Consider the following 19129-nt stretch of genomic DNA (forward strand, 5'->3'; position numbering starts at 1 on the left):
GGTCCAAGATTTGGGCCTCTTCCAAAAAATGCACACTTGGGCAGTATGTGGCACAGTGCTGTAAACCCTGCCGACAAGGTACAGTAACAGCATCTTCACTGGATGTCATAGCTGCAGCAAGTGGTAGAGCTCCTACTGATGTGCCACAGCTAAGTATGAACACGGCTGTGTTCAAGTTATCAGGACTGGCTGTTGAGTCACAAAAGACTAGCTCTGCACTTTGTGTGACCATTTCATGGACTCTGACCATGAGAGGAGTGACTAGAGCTAAAAGGAAGGGCATGGCATCAGTCTTTCTGGTCTTTGGTTTAGGTTCATCCGTATTTATTGCAGCTGCTGCTTCATAAGGTTGAAGAAATACTCGCCCACCCTCTTTTTCATGTTCCTCGTTGTATTGTTGTACTTACTCGAGCAGTCGCTCAAACATCTAGCCTTTCCATTTTCTGATCCAATGTTGTCTGATCGCCAGTTTCTAAAGAGGCGTTGAACGTCTTGTACATTTGGATTTATGGCTCTGTCTGCAAGAGTCCTCTCAACTTCTCGTGGATCACTCTTCAGTTGGAGCTAGGTCAAGTATTCATGTCTTGCAGAGGCAGCTGAGCTGCCAGACTCAAAGAGACTAACGTACGCTTTTTTCACAGCTTCTGTGACTGGCCTAAAGCTGAGTGCATGGCCACTGTGGACTGGGTGGTTATGTGTGTACTTCAGATTAATAAGGCAAGGATATTCAGGGTGGTCTGAGATTCTGGATGCCTCAGGTGAGTATACCCTAACTATTAAAGTGATACGACACATTAACTTTTTTATCTCGTGTGGAACAATGTACGGTGGTTTTCTTTAGTTTGCACTTGCTTTCTGTGGACATTTGTGACAGAGTTTTCTGTTTCCTGTGATGATGACAATGACGAACAGTCTTAAAAAAGAGCCATCGTCCTTTTGCTTTGATTTGCACTTGTCCATGCTTCTAGAGTAAAGTTGCTTGTTTCAGCTCCTAGGAAGCTTTCCGATTCCTGCTGACAATAAGAGTCAACAAAATAGTTGTACTGCTGAGGGAGCAAGGGTATAATACTGGTAGGAAGGCCTGAATCAGATTTGCGTTCTTGTTTGGCATCAAGTGGGTGCTCTAGATTGGCTTCACTGGTAGTTTGAAATTGTTGAAACGTGTCTGTGCTTAAAGTGCATCTCTTCACATAAACTGACTTGTTCTACAGCAGGCATGGAAGCTTCATTGACATCGTCAGCTTCTGTACTCTGTGAATGACTCTCATTAGAAGTGCATCAGGTTACATTAAAAAAGAAAGGATTCCTCTTGCTAGCTGAAACGATCTTAGCGAGAGTGAATTTTTTCCTACCAACTTTGTTTGCTTTGTCAGGCATATAGCAGAAGGGCCGATCAGTAGTTGCTTTGCATGGTGAAGCTGCTGAAGAGTTACATGCAATTTTCTCCTGAAACTTTGGTCTTGCAAGTTTTACTCAAACTTAGCGAAGCTTCCGGCGTTCAGGTTGCTTGAGATGGTGGCTTTGGAGATGCTGAGACTGCAAGTTTTCATCAGCTAATATGGACTTATCTATGATATTTAAAATTTAATTTGATCAGAAAGCAGCCATACTGCTAAGGTATTCCTCAGGTAGTGAGCACAATGGCTTGGTTGAAGGTAAAGTTTGAGTTTTGCTTTGTCACAATAGAAGGACAGCTGTGGTGAACACATGTATGCCCACAGATTCTTTGGAGAAAATGCTGCAACTGCCACAAAAACAAAGGCAATAACCCCACAAAGAGAAGTACATGTTTGTATTGGGAAATTTTTGCAATGCCTTAACTTAATTTGAGCATACATGTTTTCCATCTTTGTCAAATGTCGGCCTATGCATAGGAATCAAATCATGAATATCCACTCTTTCACCTAAGGCAGTGCTTACATAGTCCAGTGTTTGTATTAGTTCTACCAACAAGTTGGTAGGAACTGGGTATCCCAATGGGTCACCATAGAAGGAAGCTTTTGAATTCAAATCTAAAGCAACCACTGTTCAATGATTCCCAATCATCAATGTATTGATGCAACAGAAGGTCCAGTTACAGCATCAATTTGTACGTTGACAATCAGGACTAGAAGTCTAATCTTCTTTCTGTTGTTCAGAGCTGATGCTATGGATGTGTTCAACGTGAATTTGCAAACTTCAGATAGCACAAGGCAGAGACAATCTTGTGATGAGCGATCGAGAAGCGATGTCATACCTTCAAGCAGTGTATCAGGCAACCATCTGTCACATGCCAGTCTAGACATTTGGTAGCTAGTCACGTCACCAAATGCCACAGCAGAGGCTGGCTTGTTCGACAGAATTTGTTGAAATTGCTGTATCTTGCTCAAGTTCAAGAATTTAAGATTCAAAGTGTCAGGAATGTGACAGACCTCGTTGAACCATGCACTTGTCTTCTTGAATAACCTGTGGGATGACACCACTTAGACAGGAGTATGGACATTTAATTAATGAACAAACTCATTCAACTCAAAGTTTTTTTATTACTTTACTGCAACTAGGTGGCAGAGTACTAATAATCGACATTTGTAGTTGTGAATTCAGTTAACATGAGTAGTGGTGAGATAATACAATTTGTGGTATTCTGGACCCATGCATATTAGTTAATATCTACACTGTCTAAACAAAATAGTGTAGGCACACTTTAAAAGAAGCATGCTTTAGCTATAGGTACTCTAACAAGGATGTGTGGTACATGTGATTACAATAACTAGTTCATGTAATGTATAATCTCATAATTAAATGGGACATGAAATGTTAACTAGAATCATCTAGACACGTAGACAGAACACTACAATGCGCAGAAAGAGATTCAAAAATTTATCTGAAGAATGAGATGCATAATATTGTACATTGTGTGTATAGGATGTGTGAAGAATATTGGAAGGTGGATCAGGGAATGACATGTCAAAGTACTCTCTAGCAAAATCTAACGACTGCGACATTTCTTACCAGATTTATGATGTTTGTTTACCAGTTACAATGCTGTGTACGGATAACTCAATCTTAACCAGTTATAGTCATTACCAGTTGGATATGACAGTGTACGCTCTAGAAAAAAGTAACATGATAATGTTTTGTGCTTGTGTATACGTAGTTCCATTTGTGGTCAGTTTAAGCATGATATATGATACTGTGAAAAAGAGAAAATTGTTGGGGGGGGGATCATGTGGTTTTGTACAATTGAAGCTCATCGCAATTCCGCATATAATATCACACAAATTAATTTTGCACTATAATACCGCTGTTCCCTGAAATTGGGCAATGTTTTCCTCACAACTATTTCTTCTTATATATATATATATATATATATATACTGAGCACTCATAACATTCAATCTGTAGCATATGGGTATAGTACTGAGTTGCAAGTAAAATAACAACCTGTGTTGTATTTGTGTGTACAACGTTGCTAATAGATACTCTTTCATGGAACTGATACAAGTGTGCATTAGCAAACTAATAGTATTTAATTAATTAATTAATGAATTTCACGTACATACCTGTAAGGCAATGGACTTGGCTTCATGTATTGCCAAAAACTCTTGAATTCCCTCAAGGTCAAACACTCCAAATAAGAATGCACCAGCTTGAGTGTTGATTGTCTTCCGTCTCTTGATTGATGCTAACAGCCAGATTTCTGCAGACAGACGCATTGGGAATCATTGGGCTGCTGTGTGGGTCGCTGAAGAGAGTGTCTTTGCATGGGCACAGTGATCACCTGGCCCTTCTATGGACTCACATTGGGAAAGATCAGTCTCGCACAATCTTGCCTGTTTAGATGTCTAATTATTCTAACGGACCTAGGTGCGATGAAAAAGAAGTACACGTGATGAGTGCAGATAGAGCGTTTCTAGTATACACGTGCACACGTATGTGTGCCTAGGTACGGCTTCATTATCTAACCTTCCCTTGAACGCCATAAGAAAAGAGCTCGGAAAATTGTCAAACATGTCGCGAAATTGAAAAGAGCGCGAAAGAAACAGGCGGGACTAAACGCACACTTAGCTGGAGAGCTTTGGAGCGGGAAAAGTGAAACCTGCACGTGCATGACAAACAAGTAGCACGTACAGATGGTTCCGCTTTTACATGACGCCTATCCCATACACTGATAAAAAACGGAAACACTAAGAATTCGCTAATATGCCTTTCATATATATATATATGGCTCCAGCGCTACTCATGATCAGAATTTCCTGCCAAGCTACCATACCCGTTAGTGATTGACCAATGCCAAACGACACGACATTGCTCGCCAGTGCTCATCCCACACTTGAACTTCCAACCGAAAGTCCCAGATGCTTCCACTCACCATAAACAACTCTCATAATGAAGTTACAGCCACTACAACACACACACACACACACACACACACACACACACACACACACACACACACACACACACACACACACACACACACACACACACACACACACACACACACACACACACACACAACACACCTTGAATGTTGAACCATGAACCTTAAATTTGTAGTCATTATCCCAGTTGCAGTAGACCATAGTAGAGTGTGAGTACTGTAATAGATTGAAGGTCATTGAAACTTCGGTTACATAAATAATATTTTGTATCACAAGACTGATCAAAAGCCAGAACATATTTTGAGGAAACCAGCTGTGGCGTGTGCAAAACATCATTCCCATACATCTCTGTATGACTAATAGCTCAAGTGGTAAGTCATGCATTTGATGAACAAGCAGACATGATCTCTTACTCACTAAGTGACTTGTGAGGTATTTAACAACGTATATGCATCATCAACTGTTCCATCTCATCATAGTAAAGAAACACCGCCCTTTGGTATTTATCAAGTTTTGAAACCAGAATTACTGATTTAACAGCTAACCCTCATATATGGAGCCCTATCTGAGAGCAACTCCCAATCTAACAGCCAGAGACACAAAGTATGGCAGATCGTTCAAGTGAGCATTATAGATATAAATAGATACACACATCATGTCTGCAAATTATTCAGAAATCCCTTTCAGTATGGCTGGTCTCCCAAAAGATCCTGCAAATAATCTATCAAATTTACAAAGTACAATAGCTAAATACACTACAAGTCAAAATGCAATGCAGCTATACAAACTTAGTTGCACTCATTTCTTCAGAAAACTGGTCACGGCAGCTCCCTGAAGAAAAGGCACTTTCTGTGTAACTCTGTGGAGAATCTCGAAAGATGAACTAAAAATTGAAACCTTCTTTGACTTACAAGCGCAGTACATACAACTGAGACATTGCATGCACGTACCTTATCAAGATCTAGAAAATGTTAATTAATCGAAACATAGGTGACTTATGCCTAAACCACACATGTCATTCGTCTTCTGGCAGGTGCAATAATTGAAGTTATCCAGGTTACTCATCTAGAATCTGCAACAACCAGAATAAAGAAGTTACTTTGATTCTATTTACAATATTGACTGTATTAATTATTCAAAGAAAATAAAATGTATTAAATCAATAAATATTAACTACAATAATCAATCGGCATTTAGTATATAAATTAATAAATATTGATCACATACAACATCTAATACTAAAACTCTATTCACTAATCAATACTGACCATATAAATTAATAAACATTGATTGTAGACATCAATCAAAACTTCCACCACTAAATATTAGCTCATCACTACATATTAACTGAATTCACAACAACAAATGTCCTGGATTGTTCATATTCCTTGATATAGAGAGGAACAGATTGTAGTTACAGTGTTCAGAATGAGTGTTCAGAACAAGTCATTCCAGTTTTATGTCCAGCAAACTGTGCACCCACTAGAGAAATAGGCATCTTCATTGTGAGTGTTTTAATTTTATTGTTACAATGGATCATGGAGTGCTTCTATGAAAAACTGTATTCTGTAGTAACAGACCGTCCAGATCAACAACTTCCTGTAATCCTGTCTGCTTGCCATACATTTCTTACGCAAACAAATTAATAATATAAAATTACTATTTATTAAATCACATTTAAAGTTCAAAAATACTACCATAAATACATAAATTGTGCTTTAATGTTACTAAATACTTTAATCTAATAAATTAATAATTAGTTAATTAACTAACATCAATTAACTAGCAAAATGTACAAACCTCTGCCGTCTTGTATAATAACTGCATCACGTAAAGCTTTTCTGGAGTCAATTGTTTCTCGAGAAAGTCGATTTCTGCAAAGAAAACGGTTTGTAGCAACCAACATTCCCCGTATTGGGGCTCTCCTTTCACTAGCCACTGTTGCTTACCCAGTGTGGTAACTGCTGACAGAGAAAGCGCAATTCCCACGATCTGTCAGCATAACAACACATTTCGAACTACTAGCCATGTGTGCACGTGAGAATGGTCTAGCGTGCACGTGCAAGTTACACTTATCCGGGCTATATATCCGGGATGTGTGTGTGTGAAGTGGACCCCAGAAAATTTGCGCCTATTAGGCGGAGATGGTCTGGCTACGCGAGACTACTCTTATGTATGCGTAGAACTTTACATAATTTAATTAAGTGTGGGCAATGTGGCCATGTGGGCGTACGTGAGTCTCGTGAGTTTCGATGCATGCCCTTTGTTGGAATGGATGGAATGCTTTTGTATGCAATTGCAAATCAACGTCCACAGTGAACGAGTCTGCTGCTCCAACGATCTTCGGTCATGTCGGATATTCAAGATCATTTCAACGTTCTCATCGTTTGCGCTTTGGAGTCAGAGCTGCAGGCCGTAAAAGCAGTTCTAGAAAACGGAACGAACGACAAGTTTGGAAACAAATACACACATCCCAGAGATCTCAACAGCCTCAACGTGAGAGTGTGTGAAGGATGGAATTCTACTGAGATGAAGGTGGGCATGGTCGCACAAACAGAAATGGGAGGGAGCGAGAGTCAAAGGTTGCTTTCCAATCTCGCCAAGTACTTCACGGCTACCGTAGTCGTGATGCCCGGGATCTGTGCTGGAGAGGAGAACGTACATGGCCAAGTGGAACACGGTTGTGTGTTTGTCGCCAAGCGAACAACAGCAGAGATGGGAGGGAGAGTGGAGGAAGACGGGAAATTCCAAGCTAGAGCACAATACTGTGAGCTCAACAGCGGTATCCTTGCGTCAATCAATGAATTGGTTCACGTGGATTCTGATGAATGCATATGGTTGAAGTACATTCCAGAAACGGCCGTTCGTCCTAGCCCTCGTTATCTTCAACAACTCATCCTAGACTTTGCTATGGAGAGTGGACAGAACGGCATTACCAAGAGAGAGCTATTGGACAAGATGATGGACAAGGAATTGCGTGGAATGACTACAATGAAGAAGGATAAGACTCGTCTCACCTATGATGAAATTCTGAACACAATGCTAGAACAGAAATCTCCTTGGGTTAGTGTATCTCCAACATCAAAAATTAGATACATTGCTACTAAGGAAGGAGAAGGGTATGCAGCAAACGAAGCTATTTTTCCTCGTGAAAATGACATCATTGCTATCGTTGATTCCATGCTCTCGGTGTCACACAAGGATATGAACCTGAAGGCAAAGTTGAGTGATTACAAAACACGCGTGGCCGACAGAAAGGTGAAGGCAGTAGACATGGAAGCTTACTACTTTATGAATCAAGCCAAAGAGAGCTTCAAGAGAAAGGAAGTACCAGGCAAAGCAGTCGTCATGAAAGGCATCTCTGACTATGGCTCTAATGCAAGCAAAGGAGACTATTTTCATGTGTATGCTGCCAGCACATCTGCTGCCTTTCTAAGGCATCTAATGACAGTCAAACAACATCTTTTTGGTAATTACTTTTAGCACAATATTCTAATTAGTTATCACACATCTTAATGTTGACTGTAATTAGTTGATGAAGAATCTCAAATGAGGAAGCCTCAATATGAACCACCACCACCAGGTCAGTAAACGTTATGGTTGTAGATAGTAGGTGTAGTGTAAAACTGTTGATCACATGTTTCATTCATCTTGTGACATTTCATGTTCATGTGGAGTTTCTGATTGGGGCTTAGCTAGTTAATTGGTCAGTACAAGAGTGATTGAAATAGTAAATAGTAAAAAAGTTGTTGTATTGGTAGTATGTACAGTGTGTAGTCTGATGCAATTATCTACCATTAGGATATTCTAAATGAGGTAAAGTACCAATTAGCACAGGAAAGTCTTTGCAATCTAAGTATGTCAATATAAATATTTTAATGAAAGCACTAAAGCTAGGCCATGCAGTATGCACCTTGAAGGTAATTAGTCGCCCTACGACAGAATGGTCTAGAGCACATAGGAAAACCAGCTTTCGGCTAGATAGGTATAAAAAGGAGTAGTACTTATTTTCAGTGAACAAAACACGATTTCATGCACCTACAATATTTTGGGCTTTCAGGAGATGACACTAGTGATGGAACAAGGATAATGTTACAACCTTTGACCATCGGTTCTTTGTGCAGCTGATTGTTTGTGCAGCTTTCGAGGTCTAACTGTGGGGGTTTTAGCTGTGGCATAGGTACCAGAGCCAAAACAAAATTAGACATGGGAACATTACAAATGCAGCTAGATTAGGCGTTGTTTCTAAATGCATGTTACAAAATGTAGTTGTTTCCAAGTGCCAAATGTTACAAGTCGGAGAGCCTTGATGCTAGGCCGGCTGGTAATCTTCGCCTTACGTGATGAAGTAAGGGCAGTGATCATTGTTCTGTTTGTGTGTTGGAAACGTATGTTACAAATGTAAAGCTAAACAAACAGCTCACCACCGATTTCCAGCTCACAAGAATGTAAAAAGTCTCGTTCTTTGTGCCGCTTCTCTAGCTAGACGTCTGGCTCTTGCCTAGTAGTAGCAGCTACAAAACAAAGAAAGGTCATCATGTTTATCTATTGGTCGGTAGTGACACGACTTCTCGTCTATAGGTCAGAATAGCTTCATTTGCATCTGTGCTAATCGACTATATATAGGTCGCTCGGTCGCTTGGTCATTGAACGACTACTATACCTTCAGCCCGGAAATCCGGGCCTCGGGTAATAACACTACCCTATCAATAAACATAAAACTAACAATAGATGATATTACTTATAGTATATGTATGCAGCTGGTGTAAAGTTATTTAAAAGTTTGTTTTACTTTTTGATAGTGCATTGTTACAACAAACTGATTGACTAATTAATATGGGCATCTAAATTTTAAATTATTTAAACATATTTGCTGTTTTATACATAACAATCAGTATGTGTAGTGGTTGGCTGCCAGACTATGAAATATATGAACGTATGTATGTTTGCAAATTTGTCAACTTGAATGTGTGTTGTATGATATATGCAATGAGTACAATGTTCTACAGTGGCGTAGGAGGCAGTGCGACTGTGCTTCTTGGTGACTTCGCGTACCCACACTCCACTACGCTTTCTTCCGGTCTGTCTTCATGGTACATGTATGCATACTGCGCAGAATCACTAAACTGTGAGATCGTGGCTGAAGCCGCATTGGCACAAGGATAAAGAATGTCACAAGTGCAAGAAATTGGGACACATTGTGTCTGCATGAAAGAGCAGTGTGAAGGTGAGCAGTAAGCCAGGAAACTGCCATTCAAAGCTCATCATGTTGAGCAATCAAGCAAAGAGTGCCGACTCCATCTGTTTTGTGTCACAAGCACTTTCAGTGTCATGGTAGAGCACACTACATGACCACGCCTACTAGCGCGCGTTAGGCCAGGCTCCACCTCTTTAAATTTGCTTCCTACGCCTCTGTTCTAGTGCATGTACTGATTGCATGGTGCAAGAAACACGTTTGAAAGAGATCTTTAACACCTAAATATTGTAACTATTTTAGGTATGTGGATATTGTCAAGTGATTTAGCTGCTAGTGATAAAATGCATTAATACTGTTAGAGATTATGTTTGATCAATTGGTGTATGGACTGACGTGGAATTATATTACCATATTTCTTTGATTAAACGGCATCCTTGTTTAAACGCCCCAGTTGTATCGCTAGCTAGAAATAAACGCTACAGCATTAATCGAAGAAATACGGTAATATATAGACAATATGAACTAAAACAATTATTTCAAACTTAATTTACTGTTAACATGTGACACAACACGTTAGTAAGTCACTCGCTGTGTGTGTGTGTGTGTGTGTGTGTGTGTGTGTGTGTGTGTGTGTGTGTCTGTGTGTGCCCGTGCGCGTGTGCATATTATGTTCAGTATATAGTATTTGTCCAAGCAGTCTTTCGGCTGTAGACCGGCTGGATGTTAGCTCTAGGCGTCGTGCAGGTCTCTTGTGTATGTATGTCTGCGACTGCACTTCTGTTTGGCTACGTCCTCAATGGTGTGCATGCGCCTACCAGACTGTAGTGGTCTACAGTATGATGGGAACATTCTGTGTCTTCGATTTATTGGAAGTCGTATTTGTGGCGGAGATCACTCTAGTAGACGACTCTAGTAGACGTGTCATGTTATTGTTTGGCGTTGTGTGATGTGTAGCCTAGGTTCCAGATGCTTTCCCGTATGTCTACTGTAGTGACAGGTCTCGCTCACTCCTCCTACTTTTGACCCCATATACCTGTCACATGCAATAGGACATACGGAAAAGCGTCTGGAACCGAGGCTGTCATATGTGTGATGTTGTAATCACGGTTGATATTAACATTGAGTAGGAAGTATGTAAATTGTGTGTTTTGCAACATGAGCCTAGCTTGGGCTGGTATTCAGCTCCAGTGTGGAAAACAATGGTAGGACATAGGACAGTGTCCCACCAAAAGTGTTGTTTGTCTGACCAATTACTGCACCAGTGTTGGGACGTGTTTGGACAAAACATCTACTCGTTCGCATTTATGATAGTGTAAACCTTGTTTCTTAACACGTGATGGCTTGTCCAATGGTGTAACTGTTAATTTCATGAACTTAGGTGCCTCCTAGCATGCTTTATACAGAGAAAACCTCGGCTGCCTCTAGCACCATTTCTTCCTTGGAAGTTGGTCTTAAAAAGTTGCATGCAAAAAATGGCTGCAGTAGGGGAGGCACTTAGTTAAACATGTAACACCATACAAGAACGTCTTACCAAGGCTCAGTCTGTCCGAGCCAAAATAATTCCGTTTTCCACACTGTGCTCTGTCTATAAATAGGCATTGTGTACACTTTCAGGTTGTCAACTACACCCACATGCACCGACTTTTGTTCTTCAGGCTTTTTAGATGTAGGTTGTGTGGACCTGATATAGTAGTAGATGAATTAATATTTAATCCAGATGAATTAATATTTAATCCGGATGAATTAGAAATAGAAGTTTTTCTAGAGTGTTTTTGCTGCTTTCTAAGTGTTACAAATTTTGAGTTTTCTCTAATCTGTTACAACACTACCTCATACAGCTGGACAGAATGCATTCTTGTGTTACTATAGTCTGTCCAGCTTGAGATGACACGTGCAATTTACATTATCTCCGTGCTAGTTCTAAACCAGAGTCTTAGTACCGGTCATAAAGGATTACTCAAATCAACATTTACACATGTGGCATGTAATTACAATTATCCTAACAAAATTAGTTGTTTAGCGATTCAGTAATTTATGTAACCTTCTCTAGTGTCTATGACATTGTTTACTCTTGTAATCATGCTATCAACAAAGGTTTGTGTTCTTTCTTGTGGCACATTATTCCATGCTCTCTTCAAGCATTGCCACAGCTCTGTCGTTTATGTGGCAACTGCTGCTGAACAACACACGCAAGATAATCCCATATGTGCTCAATTGGATTAAGATCCGGTGATTGAGCTGGCCAGGGACTAAGAGAGCTGTAGCCATTTTGCTTGAGCCATTTTGAACACTCTTTGCCTGGTGAGCGAGAGCATTGTCATGCATTAGTGTGACGTCACCATGACGTAGTTCAAACTCGTGGATTGTTGGAACTAGCACATTTTCGAGAATGCATACCATATGTACTTTCAGCGTTTAAGTAGCCGCTCATTGACTAACGCAATGTGACCAATGAGATTACTCATCATGCAGCCCCAGTGATGACAAATTATTGAATTCAGTCTAAATCAGCAATTAGTACGAGTGAGTAATCCTTTTGACCGGTACAGTACTGTGTATATAGAGACGCTCTGCTCTAAACTAGCCTTGTGTACCAGACCCTCTCCTGCCGTCGTGCTCGGTTCCCATATAGCGTCGTCGTTTCATACGAGAACTGGGCACGATGGCGTGAGAGGGTCTGCATGGAACTAGGCTACTCTAAACGACAACATATGTATAGTCGGGCTGGTTAGTTCCTGCATAATTGATTAGGAGGCATGTAATTAGTAAGTCTTGCCTAAGCTACTACTCTACTGAAAGTAATTGTTTGAAAGTAGGGTTTAGTTTTTTTGTTATATATTCAGTGTGACTATAACCAACACTCACTTTTCAAAAGTCAGTTTTTTACTTTTTAATTAATTACTGGAAATTGTTATTTTAATTGTAGAGAGCGTTGGCTTATTAATTAATTAATTTTTTAATTATTTTTAAATTTCTTCTTATAAGTTTTAATTAGCAGTAACAGTAACATCTAAACTTTTAGCTACTACATGTAGACTAGCTATCCAGTCACCCAGTCACACTAACTGCCAATTAATTAATTGTTGGAAATGTGCATGCCAAATGTGCATGCCAAATGTGCATGGCAACTGGTTGTTTTTAGTCTAGAATTTAGAATGGCCATTTTTGGCAGTTTGCTTACTTTACATTTTAAACATAATTGGTAGCAGAGCTGTAGACATTGAAATCAATTTTGATGGAATTTGTCCAAATTTTGATTTGTTCGAATTTCATCAAATCGATTTATTAGCTATTTATTACTTAGTGTGGTTACTATGAGAACGGACTCGCTAAATAGTGATATTGCGCTATTCAGCTAGATATTGATGTATAGTTAATTAATTAATTAATGTTATAGAACCAAGGGACCCACCGCCGCAGTACGGAGTGAGTCTGCATCAGCAAGCTGATAGTAAAGTGGAAGGACAACAGCTGGTGAAGGTGGCTAGGGAAATATCCGCTAATTGGGAAGAGCTGGCTTTTAATCTTGATGCTGACCACTTCGATACAAATCGTACAGACAGTATCAGGCGTATGGACCCCTTGGATCCACAGAAGCAAGCAAAGCGAATGTTGGATGCTTGGGTGGGCAAGCATGCGGATGGTGCTACTCAACGTAAGCTTATTCTAGCTCTTTGTGAGATGGGAAATCGGGCACAAGCCCACAATGTTTTCACTGAAGCTCTTGTCACGTTTGTGAAGAAGGGAGGTTACTAGTGTGTGGTGTCTCTGATTGGTGCAGGAGTAGTTAATTTCAAAAATTGGCTGGAGTGTGGAACATTTTAGGAAAATTGCTGTATTGTAAGAACTTGTATGATATATGTAGTGAGTACAATGTTCTATGGTGGCGTAGGAAGCGGTGGACTGTGCTTTTTGGTGACCTTGCGTACCCACACTCTACGCTTTCTTCCAGACTGTCTCAATGGTACATGTATGCATATTGCGCAGAATCACTAAACTGCGAGATAGTGGCTGAAGCCGCGTTGTCACAAGGATAATAAAAGCACTAGAAGTGCAAACCCTCCGCCAGTATGCACCTTGAAGGTAATTAGTCGCGCTATGACGCTGTTTTCCAGAAGGTAGGGCCACCATTTTCATGAAAGCTACTCGTAGAGACACCAGTCTAATTTCTAGTTTATTCAAGCATGACAACTCAAACGGTACTGAAGGTAACTTCAAATTGTTGGCCACACTTTGCACAGGCATATGACCTCTAGACAAAGCCTTGTCCACTGATCCAGTAATGTATCTAAAAGACTCTTGGTAGGTATTTTATACTTGTCCCTATAGGATAATGTTACAACCTTCGCTCTCTAGACGTCTGGTTCTTTGTGCAACTGCTCTAGGCGTCTGATTGTTTGTGCAGCTTTTGAGGTCGTTATGGGCGGTTTTAGGCGTGGCATAGGTAACACCAGCGCTAAACAACATTAGACAAGTCGGAGAGCCTCGACGCCGGCTGGCAATCTTCGCCTTACGTGATGAAGTAACGGGCGTGATCATTGTTCTGTTTGTTGTATTGGTGGGAAACCTAGGTTACAAATGTAGACCAAACAAGCAGCTCACCACCGATTTTCCAGCTCACAAGAATGTGAAAGTCTCGTCTTTGTGCAGCTTCTCTAGCTAGACGTCGCCTACTGTGCACTGTACCGTATTTACACAGCTGTCGGTCTAACCGCAATTCTGGTTGTTGTAATGAGGTGACCCCAGAGCCAAAACAAAACATAAATGTGGGAAAACATGCACGTGTACATGTAGATTAGCTAGGTCTGTTCGCTCTGACTTTGGATACCGTAAAACAAAAATGAATAGAGACGCACTAGCGTACTTACAGGTCAGCCGAGCCGCTTCGTCCGACAAACAGACGCTGTCATGGACAATGCACGTTCTCCTTCGCAAATTCCCGTCAAACGCCAAATTTCTGTTGAAGACGACACTAGTGATCTTTGCAACAACACCACGGCCGCTCAGCCACGCACACCGACAAATTCAAGCTGGCAGACTGCAGAACCACTATGCAGAAACACTGTGGAACAAGCAAAATGTTACAAGTCAGGTACAGCTACACACCCTCGCTCCTGGTTGTTGTTGGGGAAACATACACGTACAAATATATGTGCTAAACCCTTAAAGCAAATGACTAAACGCCATGTACAGGACGGACTCCCAATGGCCGAATTCTCATTAGCAGCTACCAAAGAGAGGTGGAGCCTCATGATGACATCACGTTCGTCTATTGGTCAGTAATGACACCACTTCTCGTCTATTGGTCGGAATAGCTTCATTTGCATCTGTGCTAACCAACTATATATACGGTCGGTCGCCGGGTCGTCGGGTCGTCGAACGACTACTATTATACTTGAGGCCCGGATTTCCGGGCCTCAGGTAATGAAAGAAGTTAGCCTCGCCCCAGACGCAGTGTGGATTGCAGTCCCGGATGCGCTGCCATCACCACGAGTGGATTGCAGCCCCGGGGCTGCAATCCACACTGTGTCTGGGGCGAGGCTAACTAGAAGTGCAAACCCTTGGCCAGTATGCACCTTGAAGGTAATTAGTCGCGCTATGACAGAATGGTCTAGACAATACCAACTAACCGCTACGCACAGCGAAAGTCTAGCTAGCTAGAGCACATAGCTATATAGGAAAACCAGCTTTCGGCTAGATAGGTATACAAAAGGAGTAGCACTGATTTTCAGTGAACAAAACACGCGATTTCATGCACCTATAATATTTTGGGCTTTCAGGAGATGACACTCTAGAGCTATTGATGGAACAAGGATAATGTTACCACCTTCGCTCGTCGGTTCTTTGTGCAGCTTTTGAGGTCGTAACTATGGGCGGTTTTAGGCGTGGCATAGGTGTACCAAAGCCAAAACAAAATTAGATGTGGGAACGTTACAAATGCAGCTAGGTTAGGCGCTGTTTTTAAATGCATGTTACAAATGTAGTTGTTTCCGAGTGCTAAATGTTACAAGTCGGAGAGCCTCGACGCTAGACCGGCTGGCAATCTTCGCCGCATGTGATGATCATGAATTAGTAACGGGCGTGATCATTGTTCTGTTTGTGTGTGGGAAACCTATGCTATACATGTAAAGCAAAACAAGCAGCTCACCACCGATTTTCCAGCTCACAAGAATGTAAAAAGTCTCGTTCTTTGTGCGGCTTTCCTAAGTCGCTGTTTGTGCCGCTTCTCTAGCTGTTGCCTCGTAGCAGCTACCAAACAAAGAGAGGTGGAGCCTCATGATGTCATCACGTTCGTCTATTGTCGGTAGTGACACCACTTCTCGTCTATTGGTCGGAATAGCTTCATTTGCATCTGCGCTAATCGACTATAAATAGGTCGCTCGGTCGCTCGGTCATCGAACGACTACAGTACTTTACCTTCAGCCCGGAAATCCGGGCCTCGGGTATTAGAAAGAATGTCACAAGTGCAAGAAAATGGGACACATTGTGTCTGCATGAAAGAGCGGTGCGAAGATGAGCAGTAAGCCAAGGAAACTGCCATTCAAAGCTCATCATGTTGCGCAATCAAGCGAAGAGTGCCGACTCCATCTGTTTTGTGTCACAAGCACGTCACTACTAGCGCGCGTTAGGCCAGGCCCTACCGCTTTAAATTTGCTTCCTACGCCTCTGTTCTAGTGCATGTACTGATTGCATGGTGCGGGAAACACGTTCGAAAGAGATCTTTAACAGGTAAATATTGTAACTATTTTAGGTATTTTAGGTATGTGGATATTGTCAAGTGTTTTAGCTGCTAGTGATAAAATGTAATGTTGTTAGAGACTATGTCTGATCAATTATTGGTGTATGCGACTGACGTGAAATTATATTACCATATTTTTTGATTAAACGGCGTCCTTGTTTAAACACTCCAGTTGTATCGCTAGCTAGAAATAAACACTACAGCATTAATCGAAGAAATACGGTAATATATAGACAATATAAACTAAAACAATTATTTCAAACGTAATTTGCTGTTAACATGTGACACAACACGTTGAGTAAGTCACTGGCTGGCTGTGTGTGTGTGTGTGTGTGTGTGTGTGTGTGTGTGTGTGTGTGTGTGTGTGTGTGTGTGTGTGTGTGTGTGTGTGTGTGTGTGTGTGTGTGTGTGTGTGTGTGTGTGTGTGTGTGTGTGTGTGTGTGTGTTATTGCCGAGCATAGTAATACTAGAAAATATACGTATTGCATTCTACTCTAGCTGTACCATCTGCTCCTCCACATGGTCAAGTTCAGGCTACTAATGGAGCACAAGCAACCCCTGCAACTGCGTGTGAATACGAGGGTACTGACTGATTTTCGCGGGAAACGTTTAGTTATTATGAAAGTCTCTAATCGGTTTAATTTCTTTACAGCACTTATTCAGGACAAGGAGGGTAGAAAGAAGCTCATTAGAGTCATTAAAAACAACGTGTCGGGCTCGTATCTTGAAATCGGACTCGAGGCTGGCTTGAAGCAGGATGTAATAGATGAAAAGGCTAATGCTCAGGCATCTGGACACGTTAAACTTCAAGCTGTCCTCGGTACTATAAGGATGATGTGGGCGAGAAGGAAATGCTCCGAAAAGTTTTAGAGGCTTGCAAAGAATTGCGCATAATGGGTGGTATTCGGAATGACTTGTTCTAGTGGTTGTGTGATTTCTCTGTGAAGGCAACTTGCATGTCGCTGGTAGCTTGATGTCGTGCAGTGTTGGCTAGAAAAGTGTTTAGCGAATTTGCTTTTTACATAAACTTTGATTTTGAATGGATGCCGGTTAGTTGAGCGCAAATACTTTGACGGTATTGAAACTTTTAATGACGTGTGTCGTGCGTGTGTCTAGTAATGATGCGTGGGTAGATATACTCTAGCGAAACCACTGTAACCCTTTTACTGCGCATGCGCACATTTGTAACGAGCCAGTTGATTCTGGACTGTACATATATGATAAACAGATTTTAATAACAGTTTTTGTTGTGTGCAATTTATTTAGCAAAACGTTTATAGTAGATAGAATACCGTCGCCTGTACTGTCCTATGTCTACTATTAGCTAATATAGGAGTAGCTGCATTGACATTTTCATTTGACACGGAAGTCGAAAGGGGGAGGGGCTGGCTGCACCTGTCATTGTTTCATGTCTACTAAAGTAGCTACGCCTCTGGCTTCGACTCACCAAACTTTTTACGTCTGTAGTTTGCTAATAATGTGAGACATTACTATTTTCAATCTGACCGGGCCTCGATCTACCTATATATACATACATACATACATACATACATACATACATATATATATATACTGTATTTCCGCGCTTTAAACGGCATGCCGGTTTATAACGGGGTCTAGCAAGTGCCAGTATACCCCGGGGCATACCGGCATGCCGGTGTCTAGAGGGGTAAAATTACAAACATCCTTCACCAAGTGTTGAAATGGAAAGTTGCAGAGCTTTGTGTGGATAAACAGACATACTTAACAATAACACTAATACAGAAAAAGAAGCATGCACTCTTCGCCCTCAGACATATCGTCATAGAGCTTTCGAGCTTGTAGCTTGATACATCTCCCACTGACAGTTATGCCCTCAGCACGTCTTTTGTCTACCCACGACGACAACTCCGTTTCTAGTTCAGGATACCAAGCTCTTCTCTTGGCTCCATCTGATCCAGCCATTGCGGAGGATCTTCTCCTCTTTCTTGTCGAAATCTGTATGTCATTCTTTATTGCTTCGATCTGATTGTCAGCCTTCGACCAGTCTTGCACGCAACTTCTCGGTACTCCGCATTCCCGAGCTGTTCCCGCCACGTTTCCACCCAGCTCTGCCAACCTCGACAACACTTCCATCTTCTTCTGAATCGTGTACGATTTTCTTCCTTTCTTGGAAGAGCAGGATGTCGTCGACTGGACGTCGTCCGCCATCAGCATTAGGTGCTCGCGCACTCGAGACCTGAGTCCAAGGCTACCCCACTCTATATCGGCATACCTCACTCTATACCGGCATGCCGGTTTAGGGTACCAGAAAGGGTTGACACTGTTCTTGGTAAACCCCAGTTTTACCGGCATGCCGTTTAAAGCGCGGAAATACGGTATATATATATATATATATTATATGAGACCAGGTCAGATTGAAAATACTAATGTCTCACATTATTAGCAAACTACAGACGTAAAATGTTTAGTGAGTCCAAGCCAGAGGTGTATCTACTTTAGTTAGTAGACATGACAGTGCATCCAGCCCCTCCCCCTTTCGACCATCCTTGTCAAATGAAAATGTCAATGCAGCCACTTCTATATTAGTAGTAAACATGGGACAGTGCAGGCGACGGTATTCTATCTACTATAAATGTTTTGCTAAATAAATTGCACACAACAAAAACTGTTATTAAAATCTGTTTATCATATACCGTATTACCTCGCCTAGAACGGCATGCCGTTAGGGAACGAATTTTACCAGGGTGCCGTTATACCTCGAGGTACAACGGCATGCCGTTGTAAAATGAGGGAATTTTACCAGCGCCTCAAGACATTGCCGCCAAGCTGATCAAACTTGTCCACGGCC

At 41.4% G+C, this 19129-nt stretch overlaps 1 protein-coding gene and 1 long non-coding RNA gene across 2 annotated transcripts; one reads left to right on the forward strand and one right to left on the reverse strand.

The window, feature by feature from the left end:
- Positions 1-4695: 4695 nt before the first annotated feature.
- Positions 4696-6301, reverse strand: LOC134191218 (uncharacterized). The gene is made up of 3 exons (XR_009971733.1): positions 6164-6301; positions 5314-5435; positions 4696-5246 (listed from the first exon to the last, which is right to left on the reverse strand). It is a non-coding gene; the product is annotated as an uncharacterized LOC134191218 (long non-coding RNA).
- Positions 6302-6318: 17 nt separating this feature from the next.
- Positions 6319-17169, forward strand: LOC134190896 (uncharacterized). Its single transcript, XM_062659434.1, has 5 exons — positions 6319-7832; positions 7896-7946; positions 12958-13308; positions 16798-16881; positions 16952-17169. Exons 1-5 carry the CDS (start codon positions 6713-6715, stop codon positions 17167-17169), a joined length of 1824 nt encoding a protein of 607 aa, XP_062515418.1. The 5' UTR covers positions 6319-6712.
- The last annotated feature ends 1960 nt before the right edge of the window (positions 17170-19129 follow it).

The sequence above is a fragment of the Corticium candelabrum genome, chromosome 15, assembly GCF_963422355.1.
Source record: "Corticium candelabrum chromosome 15, ooCorCand1.1, whole genome shotgun sequence".
NCBI lineage: Eukaryota > Metazoa > Porifera > Homoscleromorpha > Homosclerophorida > Plakinidae > Corticium > Corticium candelabrum.